Source organism: Tupaia chinensis, unplaced genomic scaffold (genome assembly GCF_000334495.1).
Source record: "Tupaia chinensis unplaced genomic scaffold, TupChi_1.0 Scaffold000066_1, whole genome shotgun sequence".
NCBI classification, from domain to species: domain Eukaryota; kingdom Metazoa; phylum Chordata; class Mammalia; order Scandentia; family Tupaiidae; genus Tupaia; species Tupaia belangeri.
Genome location: NW_006159525.1, coordinates 7588556 through 7615079, shown reverse-complemented (window position 1 = coordinate 7615079; position 26524 = coordinate 7588556). Strand labels below are relative to the sequence as shown.

The window sequence follows — 26524 nt, the reverse complement described above, 5'->3', positions numbered from 1 at the left end:
AATACACTTCATAAAGAACACCAAATAATGTCTTAATAAAAGACTTAGCCAGTTCCGGATCTTCTTTCATAAGCTGTGCTCGAGCATCATCCTTCTTTAACTCTGAATATCCACCTGTTACCAAAAAAAATACAATCCTGAAGTGACAGGCTTCATTTAGAACAAACAACATAAAGTACCGAAGAAATGAAACTATTAGAAATGTTATAAAAAAATGTTTTTTGTTATAAAATAATTTAACTTACTTAATGTGATCAACTGGGGCTTACAAAGATGCTAACAGCGGTATTAAAATTTAGCCAGTTTAAAAACCAGCAGGTGACATGGTGGTTAAGGGGCTAGATTCCCACAAGACTGAGCATGGTTTGAGTACAGGACCTGCTAGCTTGAAAATCACACTGGGAGCGCATGTGTACATGCCCAAAATCCTGTGAGGAGAACTGGGGAGAAGGTATGTGGTGTGGCCATCCCCCTGGGGGATGATTTCTCATTTTCCCTTTCTCTATCTCTCAGACTGTCTCTCTCTCTCTCTCTCAGGCAAGTATACCCACCCTATGGCAAAAACTTTAACACAAAACAAACAAACAAACAAAAAACAAGAAAATCGCTGGCCAGATAGTATCACACTATACATCTTTATTTTACTAACATATATTTAGGAACTTATAATTCCAAGAAACACAGTTTAAGAAATAGAGATGATTTAGCTAAAAGTTTAACAAAATAGATGAACAAGATCACTAATTCTGCCACTTTGTTTAGAGGGAATAAGGTACAGAGAAAAGGTATCTAATGAAAAGCAAGCTCTAAACCAGCAGCTAGCAAAGAATGGTCTGTCAGCCCTATCTAGCCCATTGTCTGTTTTCATAAAAAGGTTTTTTTGTTTTGTTTTGTTTTGCTATAGGGTGCGTGTACTACCCAGAAAGACAGAGACAGAAAACGAGAAATCAACCCCCTGGGGGGATGGCCATGCCACAATCCCTTCTCCTCTTGGGATCCTGAGTACACACGCACATACACCTGGAGTGAGTTTAAGCCACCGGGTCTGGGACTTGAACCCTGGTCGACTACATGGGAGTCCAGCGACATAGCCATTACGCTAATTGCTGGTCCCCAATCGTAAAAAGGTTTTACTAGAACAAAACCAAATACATTTGTTTATATATTGTATATGGTTGTTCTGAAGATATACTGGAAGTGATTACTACAAAGACTGTTAGAACCTGCAGAGACTAAAGTACTACGACACCCTTTGCAGAAAAAGTCTGCAGACCCCTGCACTTTAGCCCAGAGCTACAAAAGCAATGTACTAAATCCCCAAGGAGAGGAATAAATGTTAGAACTTTTAAAAACAAAACAATCACCATCATTCGTTCTTCGTTATTTAAGAGAATTTGGGCAGAAAGGCATAAAAATAAAAGGCTGCAAAGAACTACTTTGATGGGCAGATGGAACTAAGGTAGAAGAGGCTTAACAGGATCAGATAAAACTACGTATGGGTCAATTCTCATTGAAGTCTCAGGACACTGCTTAAGTAGAAATATCAAGAAGGGGATACCAGTTAACTGATAGTGGCTCATTCATCAATTAAGGCATATGACTTAAAGGGAAAAAAAAAAAAACAAAAACAAAAAAACTAATTACTGTTATGTAACTGTCTTAAGCTTATTAAGGATAGTCATTAGCCATTTATTATTTATTATGAAAATATTACAAAGCAATATAGTATTTTTTCTTAAAGTAAGGTTTTTATTATAATGTGTGTGCTTGCCAGAGAGAGTAAGTCAGAGATCGAGAAAGAAAGTGAGAAAACAACCCCCCATCCCCAGGAGATGGCCACACTGAAATCCCTTTTCCGTTCTCCTCTTGGGATTTTGGGCATACATGCACATGCGCCTGACATGATCTTCAAACCACTGGGCCCAGGACTCAAACTGTGGAGTCAGCTATGTGGGATCCAGTAGCTTTAACCTCCATGCCACCTGCTGGTCCAGCATGATAGCATTACTTAAATTCAAAAGATACTTACTAGTGTTAGTATTGGCTAAGGGGTTAGGTTTTCTCTGAATGGCACGTGCTGTTCCCGTGTCCTCATTGATTTGCTGCATAGAATTAAAATCAATAGTATAAACTCGTCCCAGAGTGGACAAGCTTATCTCATCCTCACCGACCTGATGGGCTGCCTGAGAGCAAAGAGAGAGAAATCTTGAATATAAACATGGAGAAATTTATTACCCTAAGTCACAGTGGGACCCTCCATAAATGCTATCTTACTATTTATGTAATCAGTCTCCTGGTCGACTACATGGGAGTCCAGCGACATAGCCATTACGCTAATTGCTGGTCCCCAATCGTAAAAAGGTTTTACTAGAACAAAACCAAATACATTTGTTTATATATTGTATATGGTTGTTCTGAAGATATACTGGAAGTGATTACTACAAAGACTGTTAGAACCTGCAGAGACTAAAGTACTACGACACCCTTTGCAGAAAAAGTCTGCAGACCCCTGCACTTTAGCCCAGAGCTACAAAAGCAATGTACTAAATCCCCAAGGAGAGGAATAAATGTTAGAACTTTTAAAAACAAAACAATCACCATCATTCGTTCTTCGTTATTTAAGAGAATTTGGGCAGAAAGGCATAAAAATAAAAGGCTGCAAAGAACTACTTTGATGGGCAGATGGAACTAAGGTAGAAGAGGCTTAACAGGATCAGATAAAACTACGTATGGGTCAATTCTCATTGAAGTCTCAGGACACTGCTTAAGTAGAAATATCAAGAAGGGGATACCAGTTAACTGATAGTGGCTCATTCATCAATTAAGGCATATGACTTAAAGGGAAAAAAAAAAAAACAAAAACAAAAAAACTAATTACTGTTATGTAACTGTCTTAAGCTTATTAAGGATAGTCATTAGCCATTTATTATTTATTATGAAAATATTACAAAGCAATATAGTATTTTTTCTTAAAGTAAGGTTTTTATTATAATGTGTGTGCTTGCCAGAGAGAGTAAGTCAGAGATCGAGAAAGAAAGTGAGAAAACAACCCCCCATCCCCAGGAGATGGCCACACTGAAATCCCTTTTCCGTTCTCCTCTTGGGATTTTGGGCATACATGCACATGCGCCTGACATGATCTTCAAACCACTGGGCCCAGGACTCAAACTGTGGAGTCAGCTATGTGGGATCCAGTAGCTTTAACCTCCATGCCACCTGCTGGTCCAGCATGATAGCATTACTTAAATTCAAAAGATACTTACTAGTGTTAGTATTGGCTAAGGGGTTAGGTTTTCTCTGAATGGCACGTGCTGTTCCCGTGTCCTCATTGATTTGCTGCATAGAATTAAAATCAATAGTATAAACTCGTCCCAGAGTGGACAAGCTTATCTCATCCTCACCGACCTGATGGGCTGCCTGAGAGCAAAGAGAGAGAAATCTTGAATATAAACATGGAGAAATTTATTACCCTAAGTCACAGTGGGACCCTCCATAAATGCTATCTTACTATTTATGTAATCAGTCTCAAATGGTGAAGTAACAGAACATGGAAAATTTACAGGTGAAGATATGCCAAGACTCATTCATTCAACAAGTCATTTTTAATTAAATACAGATTAACATTCTATCAGGACCCTTAGAGATAAATCTAGGCATGATCCTGATGAAAAATCCAGTCATGTAGAAATCATCAAGATGAAGACAACATTGATCGTATTAAACCCTTTAAAGGTATTACTAATAGGAGAGAAAAAAAAGAAACTGTTATCCATAATTCTTGCCATTCTTAGATTAAAATGTTATTTATACGAGGCATTCTTAGTAACCCACCAAAATCCTCCTTTAAACAAAACACTATAAAATTGTCTTTAGGTAAACAAAGAAGACCTGTGTTTAAATGGTGCCTTATGAATGAAAGGGACACAACTCAAACTAAGAAAGTAATTCCCAGGGCTACATGCATTACACAGAACATATCTAAACTGAGACCGTTTGATGAATGCTGTTAAGATTATAGACAGCCTACAGAAGCTATGGAATATCCATCCTTATTACACAGTTCAATCTATGAAATTCCTAGGCTGAATGGATGGCAGGGTTCTTAGGAACTGTAAGAAAGCAAGCTAATAGTGAAGGTGTAATTATCAGGAAAATGCTAAAAAGAAAAATGCTTAGAGACTAGAACCATTAACAGGCTTGGCCTACTTAATACAATGGATGAAACAATGGACGAAAGATTGAAGTTCACTTCCTCATAAAAACTAACTCTGAATTTAAGATTTCTTCATAAGAACTCGATTGTGCAACACAAATCAATGGCTTAAAATTACTTCAAAAATTCATTTTTGGAAACTAAGTGGTAGAAGACAGTTTAAAACAATGTCTGTGTCGTGTGATCTTATAAAAAATTCAAACACCCTCAGAAATATATTAAGACTAACAAATCTTCTGAAACAGTAAATAATGCATAGCATGTCAAATAATGCAGTAACCAACTCCATATAAGACACAAATATTTCGCTGATTAGAGGATTTTAAGAAAAATTTCAGTGCAAATTTAATTTGAAATTCTGGAAATAAAAACAAGTATCACATAAAATCGTCACAGAAAAGCACTGTTAACCTTTTGGTGTATTCCTCTCCTTTGTATCATTCATCTTTTATCTTAGTCTGCCCAGTTCCCACCAAATTTTGTATACTGTATTTTAGAATCCTATTTTATGTTATTAGAATTCATTCCATTAGTATCTGAATTATATGAGTCTAATTAGTAGTACAATTTACTTAATCATTCACACAAACTAGACATTTATTTCTATGTTTTTGTCTTTAAGAAGCTATTTATATGTAAACCTTGTGGTTTGGGAAGAGTTCTTTTGGATAGGAGATAGAAAGATTATGTTTTAGAAACATATAGTCTAACTCCTCCAATGTTTCCTTTCAGAAATAAGGAAACTATGGAACAAAGAACTTAAATTACTTGCTCCAAGCCAATCATGTAGTTAACAGCAGAAGCAGGACTAGAACATCATGTTTTCTGACCTGAACAGAAATGAGGACCTTGTTCTCAGGAGACAAAATGAGAGAATCTTGAGTTAATTCAAAATGGAGTACATTGATGTAACACATCCACCTCCCCATTCCATCCCTATACCCACTTCTCCAGCAAAATAGACATATTTAAACGGTACGAGGAAACTACTACCTCAATGATCCGGCTGTCAATCCTGTTATAGGGATGCCAGAGGCCTCGGTCGTCACGCCACTGCCATATCGCACCGTCTGTGTTCTGCGCATTTCCCTTCTTCAACATGGTATCAACTGCAAAAATGCCCTCTTTTGGTAAACATGGCATAAGTTCACTGAAAACAAAAGTGCAATTATTTTAATAAGCAGCTTCCTGAACTAGTGGCAAATGTTAGATCTCTCAGGTAAAATAGCCTCACAGAAACCAGAGTTATTATTAGCTCAATCTTTACCAAATCAGAGATGTCAGTTCATACAGTTCTTGAGGACTTCGTGGAACAAGATCAATCTGTTCCTGACAACTTCCATTGGAGGCACCACACAGGAGAAAGTGAAGTGTTTCTGCAATGTCTGTAAAACAAACCACAAAAAGACAAAAGAAAAAAAAGTGTACTATTAAACTAGTTATAGTACCTAATAATTTAAGAGGGAAATAATTCCCAGGGGGGAAAAAATAATCAGGTTATTTTCTTACAAAGTAATGTAATAAAAGGTATGTAAGTTTTAACCATTTCTTTCTAGAGACTTCATTCTTGATTCCAAACTTTCTAGCTGAGCACCTAATCACAATTCTTTCCATTTCACTCCTAAGACTTCAGGAATCTTTCATTACTTTCCTTGAGGAGCACAGGAGTTTGTCCAAAACAGCATTAAATGCATCTTAGTGTAACTACATTCTCTATTTGTCTTCAATTCAAATACACTAAAAATGTGGTCAATAGTATAAAACATCGGGATCTTACCATATTGTAATCAGAAAGCTATCAATTTATGTCACTGATTACATGTCAGCTGATACAAAGATCATTAAAATATTCTTGCCCATAAGTTTCCCTTCCTCAAAGACATCAGTTTACGGAAGCTTCTGCACGATAACCATGATAAACACTGTGAGTAGAAGGAGCTACCAGTCTCCAAGATTTAGACACTCGAATAGATGGAGCCTAAAGAAAGCTGGGTCCGTGTTGGTTGTGGAATGTGTGTGTTCTGTAAATACTACACATAAACAAAATATAAACGTATTATTGAAATGCTTTGCCAACAATCAGTAAGTTCTGTTATTAAGTAAAGTATTCACCATTGACTGGGGCTAAGAAAGTGTGGATAGGGGGACCAACAGTTAGCATAATGGCTGTGTCGCTGGACTCCCACGTAGTCGACCGTGGTTCGCGTCCCGGACCCAGTGGCTTAAACTCATGCCGGGCGAGCATGTGTGTGTGTGCCCAAGATCCCGAGAGGAGAATGGAGGAGAAGGGATTGTGGTGTGACCATCCCTCCTGGGGGGTGATTTCTTGCTTTCTGTTTCTGTCTGGCAAGCGCACGCACGCTATAGCAAAACCTCTCCAAAGGAAAAAAAAAAAAAAAAGTGTGAATAGTTAAATCTCTGCTTAGGCCCGCCAGGTGGTGTGGTGGTTAAGGCGGCTGGATCCCACAGGGCTGACTTTGTCATTCAAGTCCCAGACCCAGCAGTTTGAAAAACATGTGAGTGTGTCTATGTGCACGCCCAGAATTCCAAGAAGAGAATGGAGGAGAAAGGACTGCGGTGTGGCCATCTCCCCTGGTAATTCCTCATTTTCTCTCTTTTTCTCACTGTCTCTTTGGCAAGCACACAGAATCTATAGCAAACTATAAGGGGAAAAAATCTGCCTAATAAAAATCCTACAATGTTTAAAAATACAAATACTATTTTTTATTTTCTTGAAAAGGTACATTCTTGCTAACTTTATCAAGAATGTGAATATATGGGATGATATATTACAAGGTTTTTTTTCCTTTTCTCTTAGAAGTCAGAAGACAATAAAATGGAGACAAAGGATCCATGTTTCCTTTGTCATGTTACTGGAGAAAGAAAAAAATGTAAATCTATTGTGTCAGTATGATAAACAGGTGGCAAACTTCCTGTACCATGAAAGAGATAAGCCATTCATCATATAAAAAGCCAAAATGTTAAAGCAAGCACAGGTAAGGCAGAGATTCTCAAATTGGTATGAGAAATGTACTGTGCCACAGGGTGGCACGAATAAGCTCTCAAACTTCAGGAAATGCTGGGCTGACCAAGGTTCAAGATGCTCCAGGAACTGTAATGGTCAAGTGTGTACTCTACTTGAAAGGAGATAAACCTTTCCAATCTTACTAAGGAAGAGAGCACTTTGTTCACAGCACATGCAAAATTGTTTTCCGAAATACCAAGTTTCCTAAAGACTCAATGTTTTCAGAGAATTCATTTCAACTAATCTTTACCTCACCAACATTGTGTTTCTGTACAACTCTGCGCCAATGCATAATTTCGAAAGAAATGCAACTAAATATAAAACTAAGCTTCCCCCAAACAAAAATATACTGCTAAATATGCTATCTCAGACAGTAGGACCAAAGGCCACCTAGTCCATCAATAGCATCATGATTCTAAAGGTAACATTCTCGAAGATTAAAATTATGGGTACAAAGTCACCCATAATGTGTTCTATACAAAAATGATCAACACTCTTTTAAAAATGATCATCACATACAGATGTTTTCTGAGGTCCATCCTGTAATACCAAATTTAAAATATCTAAAGTTTAAGAGAGGAATGGTCAGCTGCATTAGCAACGCAAAAAATTTTTATTTCCTACACACTGAGTAAAGATAGAAAAGGCTTAAAAATACTAGATTAGTAAATATCAAAGATACTTGTCAGTGTTACATTAGTTCCACATTTTCCACATTCTGAGGAAAGAAAACATGCTATAATCATGCTGAAAAATCTAACATGGGCAGAAAGAAAGGACGACCTATAAACTGAAGACAAGCAGTTACTAGGAACATCAAACTCAGAATTCTAATAAAGATTTATTAAATGACTATTACTGTACAGAAACCATTGATCTTGAGCAGTTAGTTCTAGAACCATCAAGAGTAAATTTTTAATATACTTTACACACACACACGTTTGTGCATATGTACCTATATACATATATACTTTAAAAATTGTACTGGGTTGTCTAGAAAGTCATGACATACTTTTGTATAGAAAAACAGAAAAATATGTTATGGGGGCCAGTGGGTGGCAAAGTGGTTAAGGTGCTGGTTCCCCCAAACAAAAATATACTGCTAAATATGCTATCTCAGACAGTAGGACCAAAGGCCACCTAGTCCATCAATAGCATCATGATTCTAAAGGTAACATTCTCGAAGATTAAAATTATGGGTACAAAGTCACCCATAATGTGTTCTATACAAAAATGATCAACACTCTTTTAAAAATGATCATCACATACAGATGTTTTCTGAGGTCCATCCTGTAATACCAAATTTAAAATATCTAAAGTTTAAGAGAGGAATGGTCAGCTGCATTAGCAACGCAAAAAATTTTTATTTCCTACACACTGAGTAAAGATAGAAAAGGCTTAAAAATACTAGATTAGTAAATATCAAAGATACTTGTCAGTGTTACATTAGTTCCACATTTTCCACATTCTGAGGAAAGAAAACATGCTATAATCATGCTGAAAAATCTAACATGGGCAGAAAGAAAGGACGACCTATAAACTGAAGACAAGCAGTTACTAGGAACATCAAACTCAGAATTCTAATAAAGATTTATTAAATGACTATTACTGTACAGAAACCATTGATCTTGAGCAGTTAGTTCTAGAACCATCAAGAGTAAATTTTTAATATACTTTACACACACACACGTTTGTGCATATGTACCTATATACATATATACTTTAAAAATTGTACTGGGTTGTCTAGAAAGTCATGACATACTTTTGTATAGAAAAACAGAAAAATATGTTATGGGGGCCAGTGGGTGGCAAAGTGGTTAAGGTGCTGGACTCCCATGTGGTTGACCACAGTTCAAGTACTGGATTCGATGGCCTGAAACTCATACCGGGTGCATGTGTGAGCATGCCCAAAATCCCCAGGAAAATGGAGAAGGGACTTCCATGTGGCTATCCCCCAAGCAGAATGATTTCTCGCTTCCTGTCTCTGTCCCACCAGAGCACACATGCCTTAAAGCAAAAATATCTCAAAGAAAAAAAAAAGAAAAACATGTCATGACTTTCCTGACAATATATTAGAAACACTGTGTATTGTTCTAATTTATTAAATATTAACATTTTTCTTCTTTATTATCCAGCACCTGTGATGCTTGTCATCTTTTATACTTGCTTGGTTTATGCTGACTTTCACTTTTCTGGCTTAAAGTAGCATAAAATTGCACTTGAGGCTGGAAGGCAGTGTGGTAGCTAAGGACGCTGGACTCCACAGAGCCGACCACAGATTGAGTCCTGGACCTGGAGGCCTACTTTCTCACTTTCCACTGCCACCCGCCCCCCACACCTCTTGCTCAATCTGACCTTCTCTAGTCAAATTAAAATAAATAAATAAAGTTAAATAACATAATTTAAAAAAAAAACAAAAAGAATAAAATTACACTTACTCTGCTTCATAAGTTGAACAGCTAAAGTTGGACAGTTGGAACACATCAGGGAAAACATGCGAACCACCATTATGAACATCCCAGAACTTAAAATTGGTGGAGTCACTACCAACAGTTGTTGAACATTTGTAAGCAGATCTTTGGAGGCAACCTGCTGGAGTAAATTCTTCAAAACCACAAGAAAAAGAATTTGTTACATCATGATTCAGCAACTGGACAACTTCATAAAAATAGCACCAAAGAAGAAATGTTTACCTCCTCATGTTGAAAGTTGTCCACAAGACGTGCAAAACAAAGGCAAGTGCTTTCTACTGACTTTTTGTCCTATTTTTTATAAAGAAAAATAAAGTTTATTAATATAAAATATTATCACCTTAACTTCTTAACCTCAAATGCTCTAAGCCAAGCTCAATAATGGCTATGAGTTTCGAAAAGGCAAATGACCTAAACAAGTTACAATATCAAGATTTCAGAGAATAATAGCAATAGAATAACCTCTTTCTCCTCTATGAAGACTCTCATAGATAATGTACAGGAAAGTAAGAGCTACTATGCTTATGTAACCTTAATCCCTAAATACTTATACCAAAGAAAAATACCCCACTTTTCTTTGGAAGCATTTCAGGTAGAACTATTTAAATACCTATACATTAAAAAGCTGGAAATGGGTCTTCTCCTAAGCTCCCCAAGGTGATCTTTGAAAATGGTTTGCTATTCACTTGACCAAGAGAACCCACAAAGTCATGCAAATCAAGAAGTTCAAATCCTCCTGTTCAGAATACTTTAAGATGACTCATGAAACTGCCCAGGCCATCAAGGGTATGCGTATCTGAAAAGTCACCAAGTATCTGAAAGGTGTCACTTTACAGAAGCAGTGTGTGCCATTCCGTTGTTACAAGGATGGAGCTGGTAGATGTGCCCAGGCTAAACGATGGAGCTGAATACAAGGTCGGTGGCCCAAAAGGAGTGCTGAATTTTTGTTGCACATGCTTAAAAATGCAGAGAGTAATGCTGAACTTAAGGGTCAAATGTAGATTCTCTGGTCACTGAGCACATTCGGGTGAACAAGGCACCTAAGATGCGCCGTTGCAAGTACAGAGCTCATGGGTGGATTAACCCATACATCAGCCCCCAATGCCTCATCGAGATAATCCTCAGTGAAGGGAGCAAATTGTTCCTAAACTGGAAGAGGAAGTAGCACAAAAGAAAAGGGAATGAACTATCCATACACACAACGATGTGGATGAATGTCAGAATAATTATGCTGAGGGAAGTTAGCCAAAAATACTATTAATATATCGTATATGATTCTGTTTATATAAGGTCCTATGATGTGCAAGCTAATTTATAGTGAAAAGGAGCAGATCAATGATTGTCTGAAGACAGAGGTGGGTAGGGAAGGCTGGACAGAAGGCTTATAACGTATAAGGGGGCATGATGAGACTTTTGTTGATGATGGATACATTCAGTTCTTGGTCATGGTAGTAATTTTATGGATGACTACATCTGTCATAACTCATCAGATTGTACATTATAAATATGTACTGTCCATTGTACATCAGAGATATGCCAATAAACCTATTAAACCTAAAAAAAGAAAAGAAGAGAAAAGACATCCCAAAAGAAACTGAAGAAACAAAAACTTATGGTGCAGGAATAAAGTCGGCATAAAATAAATGTAGATAAAAGTGAAAGGGGGAAAAGCTGGAAATGGTTAAATACAGATGCATGAACTCAAGGTTTAGGTAATGTGGAAAACTGGACATAGTCAAATCTATCTAGAAAAGATTAGCTAAAAAACTAGAAAGGATTCACTATAAAAAGTTGAGTCTAGGGACCAGCAGTTGGCGTAATGGCTATGTGGCTGGACTCCCATGTAGCTGATCACAGTTCAAGTCCTGGACCTGAATCCATGGCTGAAACTCACACCAGGCGTGTGTGCATGCCCAAGATCCCAAGAGGAGAAAGGAGGAGAAGGGATTGTGGCATGGCCATCCCCCCGGGGGGCGATTTCTTGCTTTCTGTCTTTCTGGCAAGGGCACACGCCCTATAGCAAAAACCTCAAAAGTTGAGTCGAGGGACCAGCAGTTGGTATAACGGCCATGTTGCTGGACTCCCATGTAGCTGATCACAGTTCAAGTCCTGGACCTGAATCCATGGCTGAAACTCACACCAGGCGTGTGTGCATGCCCAAGATCCTGAGAGAATGAAGAAAGGACTGCGGCGTGGCCATCCCCCCGGAGCGTGATTTCTCGCTTTCTGTTTCACTGTCTCTCTCTGTCTTTCTGGTGAGCACATGCCCTATAGCAAAAACCTCTATTATTAAAAAAAAAAAAAAGTCGAGGCCAGTCCTACTAGTGCAGCAGTGAAGCATTCCACATGGTCGACCAAAGTTCAAGTTCTTGTTCCAGTTGCTTGAAAAACATGCTGAGCATATGCACATGTCCAGGATCCTGACAGGACGGGAAACTGGAGGAAAAGGGACTGAAACATGTTCTGACCCCTCTGGGGGATGATTTCTTTCCCCTTCCCTTCCCCCTTCATGTGTTCTGATATAAGGAACATTCAGTATAAAATCAATTTACTATTCATTGTAAAAATACTTAAGAGTGGCCCCACTGAAAAAAACATTTGAAATAACCCTCAAAACAAGGACAAAGGGACTAGCAGGTGGCATAATGGTTGTCAATGGACTCCCACATAGTCGACTGCAGTTCTAGTCCTGGACCCAGTGCTTAAAACTTATGCCAGGTAGTGTGTGTGTGCGCGCGTGCGTGCGTGCCCAAAATCCTAAAATGAGAACAGAGGAGAAGGGATTGTGGGGTGGCCATACCCCCTGGGGGGTGATTTCTTGCTCTCTGTCACTCTGTCTGTCTGGTGAGTGCATGCACCTTATAGCGAAACTCTCTCAACAAAAACAAGAAGAAAAAGAATGTGTCAGGGCAGGTTTACTGGTTGTGACAAATGTATCACTCTGGTATAGGGTGTCCCTAATGAGGAAAATGAGGGTAGCAGTGGGGAGGTGAGGACGGGCTGAAGGGGAAGATGTATGTGAGAAATCTCTGCATTTTCCACGCAATTTTATTCTGAACCTAAAACTACTTTAAAAATAAAGTTTATTCATTAAAAGCAGTTTTTTTAGTAATGGGTAGAACATTTCACTGAACTTGACTAGTGTTTTGATAGACCTTCTCCCCCTTTAATTCATAAGTGGACTTCCTATGTAAAAAGTAAACTACCCTCTGTACAAAAGAAAATAATTCAGGTAAGACCATATCTTGGCTGCCACTGTGTTAAGCCTACAAAGACTGCTACAAATAGTAGCCAGCTATTTAACTTCTTGGATTCGTATATCTTATTTCTAAAATAAGGAAACCATACAGTAATGATTATCATAGTGAACTGGAGAACATGTCTTTAGTCTACAGAAAGGAAAGATTATCTCAGTCAGAAACCAGCAAATGGCATACTGGTTATATCACTGGACTCTCACATGGCAACTATGGTCTGAGTCCCAGAGCTGGTGGCTCCAAAATTATGACAGGCGTGTGTGCATGTGTGCCCAAGATCCCAAGAGGAGAGTGAAGAAGAACAGAAGAGAAGGGATAGCGGAGTGACCATCCCCCCTGAAAGGTGATGTCTCACTTTCCTTCTCATTCCTTCTGTCTGTCTGTCTGTCTGTCTGTCTGTCTCTCTCTCTCTCTCTCTGCCTGGCAACTGCACACATGCTAAGGCAAAAACTTCTCAGGGGAAAAAAAAAAAAAGATTATCTCAGTCTTTTAAAAAACAAGAAAGTCTTTTCGACAAATTAAAGAAGAAATGAATAGGACTGCTCTCTCTTAATCATTTCAAGAGCAAAATATTCCGGAGTGACTTGATAATCACTAATTGCTATTTTATCTCTTATATACATTCCATATTGATTTAAACATTTTATGTACCTAATTTTCCCAAGATTTTCATCTTAAGCACAATTTGTAAAGGCAATTTTTAAAGCCAGATTTCTAAAATTCTGTTTAGCAATTAAGAACATTTTAAAGCACTAATTGATAGTAAAAGAAATACCATTTCTCTATACCCTTAAATCTTCACTCACAATCTGTCCTCTTCAACCCTGTGAACTGCTTTTCACACTGAATGATCAGGTCCACTAATCCCACCTTCTAAATAATTGGCCTTACTCTTCTCTAACCCCAGGTAGCCACGATCTATAGTTTTTTGTTTCTATTTGGGAATAGCCTTATTCTTCTGGTCTTAACCCATATCCTCCTATTTCCATGTGCCTACACCAATGCCATTCAAGAAAGGGAATTTCCTTCCCTAAAGGAAATTCTGATCCTGTCACAAAAACACTCAATATTTATTCAAATAACATCATCTCTTCAACTAAAAACAGCTAATGATATCAAACATGAATTACTGTTCATTTACTCTGGGTATATTCACCAAGATTTCATGGGGGAAAAAAAAAAACCTACTATGGTGCATGACTGATAACATGAAAAAAAAATTTTTTAAATTTCGATCAGAACACTTCCAATTATATATATCCAATTGGAAGATTTAAGACCTTAATTGAAATTACTTTTTTTAAGAAGTATTTGTTTCAATTTGACCAGAAAAGGACAGAGTTGGGGCGAGGTAGGGGGAGGGGGGCAGCAAGAAAGCAAACTGCCAGGTCTGGGACTCAAACTGCAGTCAGCCATGTGGGAGTCCAGCACCCTTAATCACCATGCCTCCTGTCAGCCCTGAAACTACCATTTTTTTTTTTTTTACCAAAAAAAAAAAGTAAGAAAAAGTTTTACAGTGCATAAGGTAGGTTCATACTTTACCTGATGGGTTAGCCTTTGGGTAAGCAACGGGAGAGAATCTGCCACAAAATGAAATTCATCTGGTGTGATACTCTGGCAGCAATTGGCTGCAATTGCTAGTGCATTTCTTTGGGCATTTATGCTGAAGAATTCTAGATACAGCAAGCAGTCTGCCAAACCACCCTAAAATAGACAAAACTGTTAAGATGAGGAAAGATCCTTTATCAGCAATCAAAACATTTTAAAAATACTTTGAAACTACTAAAAAGTCTAGCGCATCACTTTGGAAACAATGCAAGTATTTTACAGAGGTGGTAAACAAGAAGCTAGTACGAACTTGGATCTAAAATCCAACACTAAGCGAAACAGAGGCCATTGGTAACAACACTTACTGCCTGTAGAATGGCTTTACTGTGTCTCCGTGACAACATCTCCAAGGCCGTCAAGGCCTGCTCTGCCACATCAATACACTGAATAACTTGCAGCTGGGAACATATAGGTAGGTAAATTAAGGTTATCATTTAATTTCTTCTCTAGTAGTTCATGCTCTACAAGAATAAACACAGTACCTTCTCTAATCTCCATCAATCTATACTGTCTGTAACATGAAACTTGCTATGGACACAAGTCACACATGAGGTTAAGCTGTGAAGTATAGCCTTACCATTTCCCTCTACTTTGTTCTGTTTTAAGATATGAAAAAACACATTTCACACAGAAAAAAACAAATTCTGATTACATAACTTTAAAACCTTATATTTAAAACAGTTGAGTTACTTTATATAACAAAACCTAAAAGTCGGCTCTTAGACTTTGTAACATATTTCAAGCTTATTAGATAAAGCAGATTTTATTGTGTATTTTTTTAAAAAAAGGAGGGGGGATCCATAAGACAGACCAATAATGCAACCTACCACAGACCACATGAAAAAATTTCCTCAACTTTATGACCTTGAGCAAGGCACTTTGTCTGTCTCAGCCTTCTCAGCGGTAAAATGAGGGTATAAAGTAACTATCAACCTCACTGAAATATTTTCTAGAGATGAGATTATTTTAAATAAATGCTTTAAGTTCTTCTCTGAAAGATGTTAACGTGGTAATGGCTATTGTTAAAAATTATAAAACTGGGCTGATTTTATACATGCTTTATTAGCTTCAATGGTAAACCATTAGTCTGCTGAACATGAACTATTTTCCTGGAATCTTGGCTTAAAAAATATACGTTAGATAATAAAAGCTGGAATTCAAACATTCAAAACTTGACTCCCAGGAACCAGCAGTTAGCGTAATGGCTATATCGCTGGACTCCCACGTAGTCGACCGCGGTTCGCGTCCCAGACCGGGTGGCTTAGAACTCATGCTGAGTGCGTGTGCATGCGTGCCCAAGATCCCGAGAGGAGAATGGAGGAGTAGGGGTTGCGGCGTGACCATCCCCCCTGGGGGGTGATTTCTCGCTCTCTGTCTCTATGTCTCTCTGTCTGGTGAGCGCATGCGCCCTATAGCGAAAACCTCTCCAAAAAAAGAGAAAAACTTGACTCCCCAGACTTGCTTTTAAAGAAATTGGGCCAAAGTAGGATTACCTTTTCTAAGAAGACAGGAATAGCATCCACTACCACCGCAGATGATCGAGGAAGAGCTTCCATCATGTATGTTAAGGCTCGACAAGCATGGTTCATCTGGAAAGCAGAAAAAGAAGTTTTTATTCAATACCAACTTTCAAAACTCAAAGTCAGTGCTTTCCAAAGATATAGTATATATACTTACGATATCAAAATTATGCTCCATCTGCAGTAACGTTATCTGTTAAAAAGATAGTGAAATATTAAAACTACATTCTTAAACGTCCTAGAAGTTACTTCCTTTTCCACTTCAACTGAAATGGAATGCATTATTCAAGACTTGCACTACACAAAAATAACATCAAGAAAAGAAACAATTATACTGAGATTGGCATTCCCCACATACTATAGCTTTCGCTTGGGAACACCTCAAGATAATCAGCACCTCACAATTCAAGCCAAGATCAAAGCTTTCCTACTATTCACAAGCAACTCTTTGGTTGTTCTAACCTCCTTCAAAAGCCGCCTTATCACTGGGACTTATCAGTGTTAACAAATACCTGATACATGAATGAACAGAACCTCTAATACACTGACATTTGTGAATTAACTGTCACCTCCGATTAAGGGCCAGAGCTAAAACTCTTATAAACAAACTTTAAATAGATAAATGCCACAGAACTCAGCTGTAATATATACCAAAAGATTTAAATGCAGGCTGATTACATAAAAAAATGAATTATGTACTAGTTAAAAGCCAAATCAGGGCCAACGAATGGTGTGGTGGTAAAGCTACTGGATTCCTGCATGACCAGTTCTGCGGTTCCAGTCCTGGACTTGGTAGCTTGAAAATCATGCTGGGTGCTGTGCTTTGCATGCATGCAGGTGCCAAATCCTGAGAAAATGGAGAAGGGATTGGGGTGTGCCCATCCCCCCGGGATTTCTCACTTTCCCTCTCTCTGGAGAGAGCAAGCACCCTATGGCAAAAACCTAAAAAACATAAATAAAAACTCTAAAGAAAAAAAGCCATATTAACATAATTATTCCATACATGTATGTGCAAATAATTTATTTAATTTTAGTTTTTCTTGTGGATAAGATCTTAAACAGAGCACAACCATGTTTTTCAAATAACAGAACAAAAACCTTGTGAAGTACACACTCCATCCACCTCAAACACCAGCGTCACCACAGAAATTTTGTCTTTGGGGGAAAGACAGTGAATCTCAGTTTTCTAGTTCAATGGAAATGTTTAAGTGACTAAATTTAAGCTTTTAAGTACCCTTCAATTAAACATAGCCCAGCCGCAGTGGCAGCAAAAGTAGGGGGACTGCTTAGCAATACTGGATGCCATATTGGAAGGCTCCAGATTCTACCCACGGTCTGCCTGAGCATATGGGTAATGCTTGTAATCTTGGCTGGCTGCAGGGTTAGGAGAAGGATCATGGCACAAAAACAGCTGCTGGGAATGGCTCTGCATGTGTGCGTGTGTATATAAATATGCGTGTGTGCACGCATGCCTCTCTCTCGCTCTCATACATGAAGGAAATACACTTGAAAAATGTGTACCTATAGTAGCAGACAACGGGTATCCTAATACTCATTTAACGTTTTCTCAGCTCTTAATTATGCCAGGTTAAATATACCTATATGCCAGAGGTTCTGAGAATTATTACACTGTTACAAAACAAAACCCAAAACATACACACAAGCCCCAAACAAAATTCTGTCTCAAACCATCTTCAATCAGCCACTTAAAACAGTCTAAATGAAAGGGGTTAACAGAAGAAGTACTAAGATCCTCACTTCTTACAGAATAAATCTTGTATTTTTGATAAGGATTCCTCTAGATAGTTTCCCTTTCATCAAAAACGGCCATTTAGGTCACACAAATGTATGCTGATGGACAGCTATATATTAACGCTATTCAACTGTAATAAAAGATAGATCTGGACAATTAATTAATAATGGCCACTATTAATAGCATGTGCTGACTTACACAAGTCTATTAGATACTTAACTAGGAAAGACATTAAGGAGAAAAATAGAGACACAAGACATTTATGGGACAAAGAAGTGGGTTATTATCTGTTGACGACAACATGTATAGTACCCCACCTGGACTGGTGAGAAACGTATTCATGTTGGAACATTCACTTTACGAGTTAAGTAACATAAGTGATTGAATGTATAAAAGAAATTAAACAAATTTTTGAAAAGATAATTTAATTTAATAAAAGAGAGAAACTAGGAGACCAGCAGGTGGCATGGTGGTTAAGGTGCTGGACACTCTGAACTCCCATATGGCTGACCACACACAGTTCAAGTCCCGAACCTGGTGGCTTGCTTTCTCACTTTCCCTCTCTGTCTCTCTCTCTCTGGTCAAAATAAAAATAAATGAGTGAATAAATAAAATTAAATAATTCTTTAAAAAATGTAAGAAAGAAATTTAGACCTTAGTCTCCAAAAAAAGTACTTAATGTAATCAGCAAACAGCAAACTAAACTGGATTATGTGTCAACATTTCTGCCTAGAATTAATGGCTTATTTAACTGATTAAAATCTGCACTTTAGCCGTAGACAGTGCAAGGTTAAAGTACAGTTCTCTGTTACTATTTGTCTTTTAATGAACAACAACAAAAATCAAAAAAATTTAATTTGAATTAAGGAAGCCACCACCTACTGAACCCATCGGTGAATGGATGTTAACACAGACAAAAATCTAAAAACATGAAGACAAATATTTCCATAGAAACACTGGGAAAGCAACATGCAAACCTTTCTGTAGAATGGTACGGTAAGATTTAACAACTGGCTTTTACTGCCTAGAGGTCTGATGGTGAAGAAACTGGTCTTTTATCAGCCCCTGCCAGAGCTGAGACATCCCATGAGTAAGAACAAGCAAAATAAAGATTATGACGCTTTCTATCTGATAGGCTTTTGCTCAGCGCTCTCTGTAATATGATAATGTGATCAAATGAGACAATCTGATAAACCAACCATAATTTCACTTTTTTTGCTACAAATGTAATCTTGATGCTTATGTTAGTCTTTTGTTAGTATTTGATTTAAACTTAAAACATAGGCAATTTCTTTAGTTTTAGACTAAGAAAATTATAAGCCACTGTTCAAAAGCTGCAAGGGCCTATATACTTGGAAATGGCAACTTTTCTCTGTTTTCATATTAAAAAGTTTAGGTAATTAAGATGTTAACAAATCTCAATTATCAAAATGTCAACTAGGAACTGTGTTACAAAGTTATTAAGGACTAGCTCTACAGCCTAGGTGAGGAAGTGAGATCTCACCTGGCCAACCACAGTTCAAGTCCGGATGTCAGCACCTTGAAAACCAAACTGAGGGCCCAGCAGGTTGTATGGTGGTTAAGGCGCTGGATTCCTATATGGCTGAATGCAGTTTGAGTCCCAGACGTAGAGGCTTGAAAAATCACACCTTTGCATGCATGCCCAGAGTCCTGAGAATGGAGGAGAAGGGACTGCTATGGCATGGCCATCACTCGGGGTGGGGGTGGAGTGTGTATGTGATTTCTTACTATCCTCTCTCCCCGGTGAGCACATGCACCCTATAACAAAAACCTTAAAAAAAAAAAAATGAAAAATAAAAGAATGAAACTAGGTACACTGGTGTGCACGCCCAAAGTCCTAATGTGATAGAAAAATGGAGGAAAGGGGATTGGAGTATGAAAATGCCCGGCTAGGGAATACTTATTCCCTCTCCCATCTCTCTGTGGCAAGTGCATGCATGCTTTAACAATTTAAAAAAAAAAAAAAAAAGGTATTAAAAGATTTTTAAACTTCTTTTTGTTGTTTCTTCTTTTGCTTAATATAAAACCTTCAAAACCACTGGTATACAATGGCTAGCCTTCTCTTCCCAGGCAAACACTTGCCAAACACGAAACCTTTCTAGGCCTACGAAGACAACCCATAGAGAGCTGAACTACCACCCTGTGGAGTGACTCATGGGACATCGCCTTTCCCCGCCCCCCCTTATAAACGAGGTCTCCCCATGTGATGATCCTCCTGTCTCAGCCTCCGCCTCTGAGCTGAAACTTCTGCAGTGTACCAAGCAGTCCAGCTGCTTTTCACAAAGGGGTTCATTCACTATGCTATCCAGGCCACCTAGAGCTTACAATCTTCCTGGCCCAGCCTCCTGAGTCACCAGGATTACAAGCACATGCCGCCCTGCCTGGCCTTCAGGTTGAACAGGGATTCCAGTCCAGTCCAGACCTTCTAGTGGTCTCAATCTACAAAGCACATCATCTTAAAATTTTAAATCACTCACTTAAGTATCAAAGATTGGGTGTCTAGCAATCAAAAAAATAGTTTAGGGAACCAGCAGTTAGCGTAATGGCTATGTCGCTGGACTCCCACGTAGTCGACCGCGGTTCGTGTCCTGGACCCGGTGGCTTAAAACTCACGCCGGGCGCGTGTGCGTGCGTGCCCAAGATCCCGAGAGGAGAATGGAGGAGAAGGGATTGCGGCGTGACCATCCCCCCTGGGGGGTGATTTCTCGCTTTCTGTCTCTATGTCTCTCTCTGTCTGTCTGGCGAGCGCACGCACCCTACAGTGAAAATCTCTCCAAAAAAAAAAAATAGTTTAGAAAATGTACTAGCTCATTATCAGCAATCACTCCTAATATTTACAAATATAAAAGCACCAAGCCATACACTCCTCTCTCTTGGTCCTATTATATTCTAAATCCTAATGACAATTACACACTCAGTAAAAAACTGGCAGCATTCTGAGGAAAACTGGGATAAAACAAGGAGAAACCTCTATGCTTACCAATGCTGGAACGACACTCTTGACAGGAAACCCTCCCAGTGTCTCCTCATTTCCCATGACCAGCAACTGACACATTTCGATAACTGCCTGAAGTTGTTGGCTTTCATCACTGGCTTGTAGTCCTTGCAGTAGCTGTTGGGCCTTAGAACCTTCAGAGAAAAAGAAACCATTATTTATACATATTTAAGAAAATTATTACTAGGTAATAAGGTGAAACTCTAATGGTAGGAAACGGGCTGCTTATCTTCACTGGATCTCATTAAAAACTAGGTCTCTGCTAGGGCCAGGAGGGACACGGTGCTAACATACTCAAGGCAGAATTAAATTGTGCAGTTGGATCTGCTTCACCTTAATGTGATCTCCGAAGTACTACTTTTTTTCTTTTTACTTAAGGGAAGCTGATTGTTTTAATAGCAAAACCAAAACCAAAAACCTATCCACAAGACTAATATGACTTGACAGCTTTAACATACCTATCTTTTAAAGAAAAACACAGTGAGCAACGCTCTCTGAAATAATAACCTGTTGAACAATGATGCCCAGACACTAAAGGCAATGTTACATACCTCTCAATACCTCCACTGTAATAAGCAGGAGCTAAGTTAACAGGGAAAGATCAAGGAGATAAACAGAACAAAGCATCTAACAAAGAGAGCGTAAAGAATGCAGTACTCCGTAAAAACAGCGAACCTGCAGGCCTTTACATCTCTGCTCGCTTCATGTGCAAATGCTGACTACTGGAATACTTCTATTTTTAAGACTCAATTCCATTGCCCAAAAAACTGAAAAACACCAAGACTCAACTACTACAGGGAAATAAGATGCCCTTAACCTAAACAGATACTCAAAAACAAAGTTTACAAATATTTCATTTTTTAAAGACACATTCCTACTCGAAATCACAAATTTATTGAATTAATGCCAACAAGACTTATACCTGATGTTAGTTTCAAGTCCTATCTCCTCCAATACCTTCTTCCCGAGTTATCCACTATACACTGACTTGTTCCACTCCCCTCTCAGTAAGTATTAAAATACATAGAAATGGAATACATGTTTGGAAACTGTCAATATATACAAAACTCGCATCAAAACCAAAGTTTTATTGCATTTCAGGTAAGCGTCAGTAACCTTTCTGAGAGCGTAAACCTCTAACAGCACACATAGTCATCCTTGGAAGATTTGTTTCCCTGACTATTTAAAAGCATGGCTAATGTGTTTCAGAACTGCAGTTGCCTACCTACTAGTAATTACAAGCCCATCTGAAAAGAGACTGTGAGAAAGTCTAGTATAGAGGAATAAAATTTTTACATTTTAAAGTAAATATCAATTTCTAGTTAGAGCAAGTTTATCATTTTTATGTTTAAATGTGAAAGGAAAAGCAAAATGCAGGGAAAGCAACAAGTGAAAACAGAAGGCTCGTAAGCTGCTTCTAAATTCATTTTCAAAGGGAATATCCATTTATTTTAAGTATGTCCTAACTGCACACTGGCCTAAAAGAAGAAAAATGACACATATGCCACTGGACGGATATCGCATAGACACTGGGGCTGGCAACTCTGAGGACATGGATCCTTTCAGCATGATCAAAATCATTATCGATACCACTAAGGGATGCTCCTAAAAAAAACTTATGCCAAAGGGCCAATAGGAAGCATGATGGTTGTGGCTCTGGACTGTCTACTTGGCCGACCGTGGTTTGGGACCTAGGCCCTATGGCTTGATTTTTACTTTATCTGTCCCTGTCTCTCTCTGGTGAGCATAAATGCCCTATAGCAAATTTTAAAGTAATAATGGTAAAATCAAACAAATAATTCTTAAAATAAAAAATTTCTTATGCCAGACTGAAAACAGCATAAAAAGCCAACCTCCATAACCAAGTATCCTCTGCAAATGTGAGGAGAAACTGACTCCTAGATCAGTGAACTGGGATCAATACTGATGATGAACCACTAAGCACTTCTGTTTGAGTGGGTGGGTTATCTCGTGATGATTAGAAAATGCATTTGAAATAAAAGCAAAAACAACAACAACAAAAACAAAACAAAACAAAAACAAACCATAAAACCAAAAGCCAACACATTTCAAGTAATTATCAATTAATTTATTACATATTACCAAAAAAACCACAAAGTTTTCATGAAAAAAATTTCTGAAACAAAAATTATTTAGTGAGAAAAGTAACATTATTTTATCTTTGTTGTAAATTTTTTGGTCAGGCTTAAAAGGATGGCTGGATACTCAACTCTCCTACCCTAGGTCTGTGGTAAAACATTTGATAAGTACAAAAAAAATGGGCCTTATTGTGTCACAAAGATTATGAATGTCTGCTTATATTAACTTAGTAGTAAAGACATAATTACTAATTTTGCTTTATTAAGGGTATCTTTAAAAAAAAAAACACTTATTTAACTTTATTATTATTTTCCAGTTTAATGAGAGAGAGTGTGTGAGAAAGTAAGCCACCAGGTCTGGGACCTGAACCGTGGTCCACCATGTGGGAATCCAGCACCTTTAACTGCTCCTCCACCTACTGGTACCTATTAAAGGCATATTTGAGTAAAAGTGGAATTATTCTTAGTGTATGGCAATGAAGAAGTTAATGATTGCTAGTCGTCTGAGGCTACGGTTTTGATTCCTGTTAAGGAACCAGCAGTTCCGCTTGGCACAACTTTTGGTCTATCAGTTCAAACATGACCAAAGTAGACAAGGAAAAACATTAGTAGCTATTACTGTTAGTTTTGACATTATGGATTCTGTGTAAGGGTCTCAGGGGCTCCCTTATGAGATCACAGATTACACATTCTGAAAAACACAATGGTAGATCAGGGATTGACAGACAAACATTTTCTATCAAAGGCTAGAGAGTAATTATGTTGGGCTTTGCGAATGGTCTCTACTACAAATATTCAACTCTTGCATAGTAAACTGACAGCAGTCATAGATAACAAGTAAACATGAATGTGGCCATGTTCCAATAAAACTTTACGGACACTACATTTTGCTCTTCATTTAATTTTCACATGTCACCAAAAATTAATCTTCATAGTTTTTCAGTCATTTAAAAAGATAAAAACCAGTCTTAAACCATTAAGCCAGTTAGCAGGCTGTATAAAAAACTAGTAGGTGGCTATATTTGCTCCTTTGGCAATAGTCTGCTGACTCCCAACAAGGAGAAAGAGAAACCCCCCATGCTTTAGGGAATCACAGGAGCTAAAGTGTTAAATTGTTTTGGTTAAACAGGGCCCACCAGCATTTCCTAAGTCTAAGTTCTAAAACTAAAAAAGGCTAAAGGCTGAGGTTTCTAGAAAGTTTGATAGGACAGAATAATATTTCCCTGGGTCTTATAGTGCTTGGGTCCAAAAGAGAAGAAGACCGCCAGTACACACTGACCAGTATCCAGTCCTCCACGAGACCTGCCACATTCTGCAGATCCTTCATTATTCAAATAGAGGAGGCGGGTATTTGCAATGTTCTCAATCAAAACCCTGGGAGGGCCATGAAGAGGAATGAGCTAGAAGTGAAACAAGTCATCAAACTGCAACTCGTCAAAACAAGCTCAAGTTCTGGCTGGAATCACAGTGATCAGCTCTTGACCTTTTATGTATAGTAAAAAATAAGAAAAAACCATCACTGGCAGAAGAAATCACCTGGGCCTCTAGTTCTTTTATATAAAATGCCTGGCATATAATGAAATAATTACTAGACCTTCAAAGAGGTATAAGGATAGAATCAAGAGGAAGAAAAAACAGACAATAAAAACAGACCAACACTTCTGGAATTAAAAGGCAAGTATTGGAGCTGGCAGGTGCCATGGTGGTTAAGATGCTGGACTTCCACATGGCTGGCCATAGTTTGAGTCCCAGACCTGGCAGCTTGCTTTCTTACTTTTCTCTCTCTCTCTCTGAACAAATTTTTTAAAAAGTATTAAGATGGCATAATGGTTATGTTGCTGGACTCCCACATGGCAGACCACAGGAGTCCCAGACCCAGTGGCTTGAAACTCACACGGAGTGCATGTGCATGCATGCCCAAAATCCTGAGAAGAAACGGAGAAGGGATTCTGATGTGGCCATCCCTCCTGGGTGGTGATTTCTTATTTTCTGTCTGTCGTCTCTCCAGTGGGCACATGTGCCGTATTGCAAAAAATCTCCCATAGGGGGAAAATAAAGTAATAATAATAAAAAATATTTTTAAAAAGTATTTTATAACTATTATTAATACATTAAAAATATAAGCAAAGGGGACCAGCAGTTAGCGTAATGGCTATGTCTCCGGACTACCACAGAGTCGACTGTGGTTCAAGTCCTGGATTCAGTGGCTTAAACTCATGACAGGGGGACCAGTAGTTAGTGTAATGGCTATGTCTCTGAATTCCCAAGTAGTTGACCGCGGTTCAAGTCCCAGACCTGGTGGCTTAAACTGACGCTGGGCGTGTGTGCGTGCGTGCCCAAGAACCCGAGAGGAGAATGGAGGAGAAGGGATTGCGGCGTGGCCATACCCTGTGGGGAGTGATTTCTTGCTTTTTATCTCTCTATCTCTCTAAAGAGTGATGAAATAATGGTCAAGAATTTTCCAAAACTGTTTAAAGAGATTAACTCACATGTTCAAAGACTCAAAAAGCACAAGCAAACATAAGATATTACTCGCAGTCCTACACAGTCTAACTATTAAAAAAATAATAATTAGGGCCAACCAATAGAGTGGTGGTTAAAACTGTGGATCCCACACAGCTCACTGAACGGTTGAATCCTGGACCCAGAGACTTGAAAAACATGACAGGCATATGTGTGTGCATGCCCATACCCCTTTTTCTCTCCTTCTGTCTCTCTTTCTGTCTCCTCTTTCCAGTGAGTACACACACCTTTACAACAAAACTAATAAAAAGGAAATTTAAGGTAAATGAAGGATTTCTCAATCAAAGGTAAAGAAAAATCATCACTAACAGTAATGATTACTAGAAGGAAACAATCTTAATAAAAGTAGGGATCTGTGGGACCAGCAGATGGCGTAATAGTTACATCACTGGACTCCTATGTAGTCCACGGCGGTTCAAGTCACAGACCAGGTGGCTTAAACTCATGCTGGCTGGGAGAGTGTGCATGTATGCCTAAGATCCCAAGAGGAAAATGGAGGAGAAGAGATTGTGATGTCGTCATTCCCCCTGGGGAGTCATGTCTCACTTTCTGTCTGTCTCTCTCTGTCCTTCTGGTGAGCACGTACATCCTATAGAAAAGATTTCTCTTCCAAAAAAAAAAAGGGGGGGGGTAACTAGAGGAACCAGCAGTTAGCGTAATGGCTATGTCGCTGGATTCCCACGTAGTCGACCGCGATTTGCGTCCTGGACCCGGTGGCTTAGAACTCACGCCGGGCGCGTGTGCATGCGTGCCCAAGATCCCGAGAGGAGAATGGAGGGCAAGGGATTGCGGAGTGACCATGCCCCCTGGCGGTTGATTTCTCGCTTTCTGTGGCGCTCTCTGTCTGACGAGCGCACACCCCCTAAAGCGAAAACCTCTCAAAAAAAAAAAAAAAAAGGAACTAAAAGAAAAAATTAAGAGTATCAGAAAAACTAATAAATATGTGCACAAATATAAAGGAACATCAATGTTTAAAAATAACAACTATGTCTTAATGGTTTATAACACATGTAGAAGTGTAACAAACATTGATGTTTAT

General features: G+C 38.5%; 1 protein-coding gene across 17 annotated transcripts in view; it reads right to left on the bottom strand.

Annotated features, from left to right (window-relative positions):
• The window catches only part of TRIP12 (thyroid hormone receptor interactor 12), a 219288-nt gene that overhangs the window by 60129 nt on the left and 132635 nt on the right, over window positions 1-26524 (bottom strand). For 7 of the 17 annotated variants that reach the window (XM_006141920.3, XM_014582397.2, XM_006141922.3 and 4 more), the window contains 11 exons: window positions 20849-20997; window positions 16252-16287; window positions 16068-16163; window positions 14880-14972; window positions 14509-14670; window positions 9932-10000; window positions 9677-9842; window positions 5481-5598; window positions 5204-5363; window positions 3264-3417; window positions 5-114 (listed from right to left, as the gene is read on the bottom strand). In XM_006141920.3, coding sequence (XP_006141982.1) covers window positions 5-114; window positions 3264-3417; window positions 5204-5363; window positions 5481-5598; window positions 9677-9842; window positions 9932-10000; window positions 14509-14670; window positions 14880-14972; window positions 16068-16163; window positions 16252-16287; window positions 20849-20997 — 1313 coding nt within the window. The remainder of the gene's footprint in view (window positions 1-4; window positions 115-3263; window positions 3418-5203; window positions 5364-5480; window positions 5599-9676; window positions 9843-9931; window positions 10001-14508; window positions 14671-14879; window positions 14973-16067; window positions 16164-16251; window positions 16288-20848; window positions 20998-26524) is intronic. The other 10 variants (XM_006141919.3, XM_027766430.1, XM_027766426.1 and 7 more) reach the window with 3 other exon arrangements.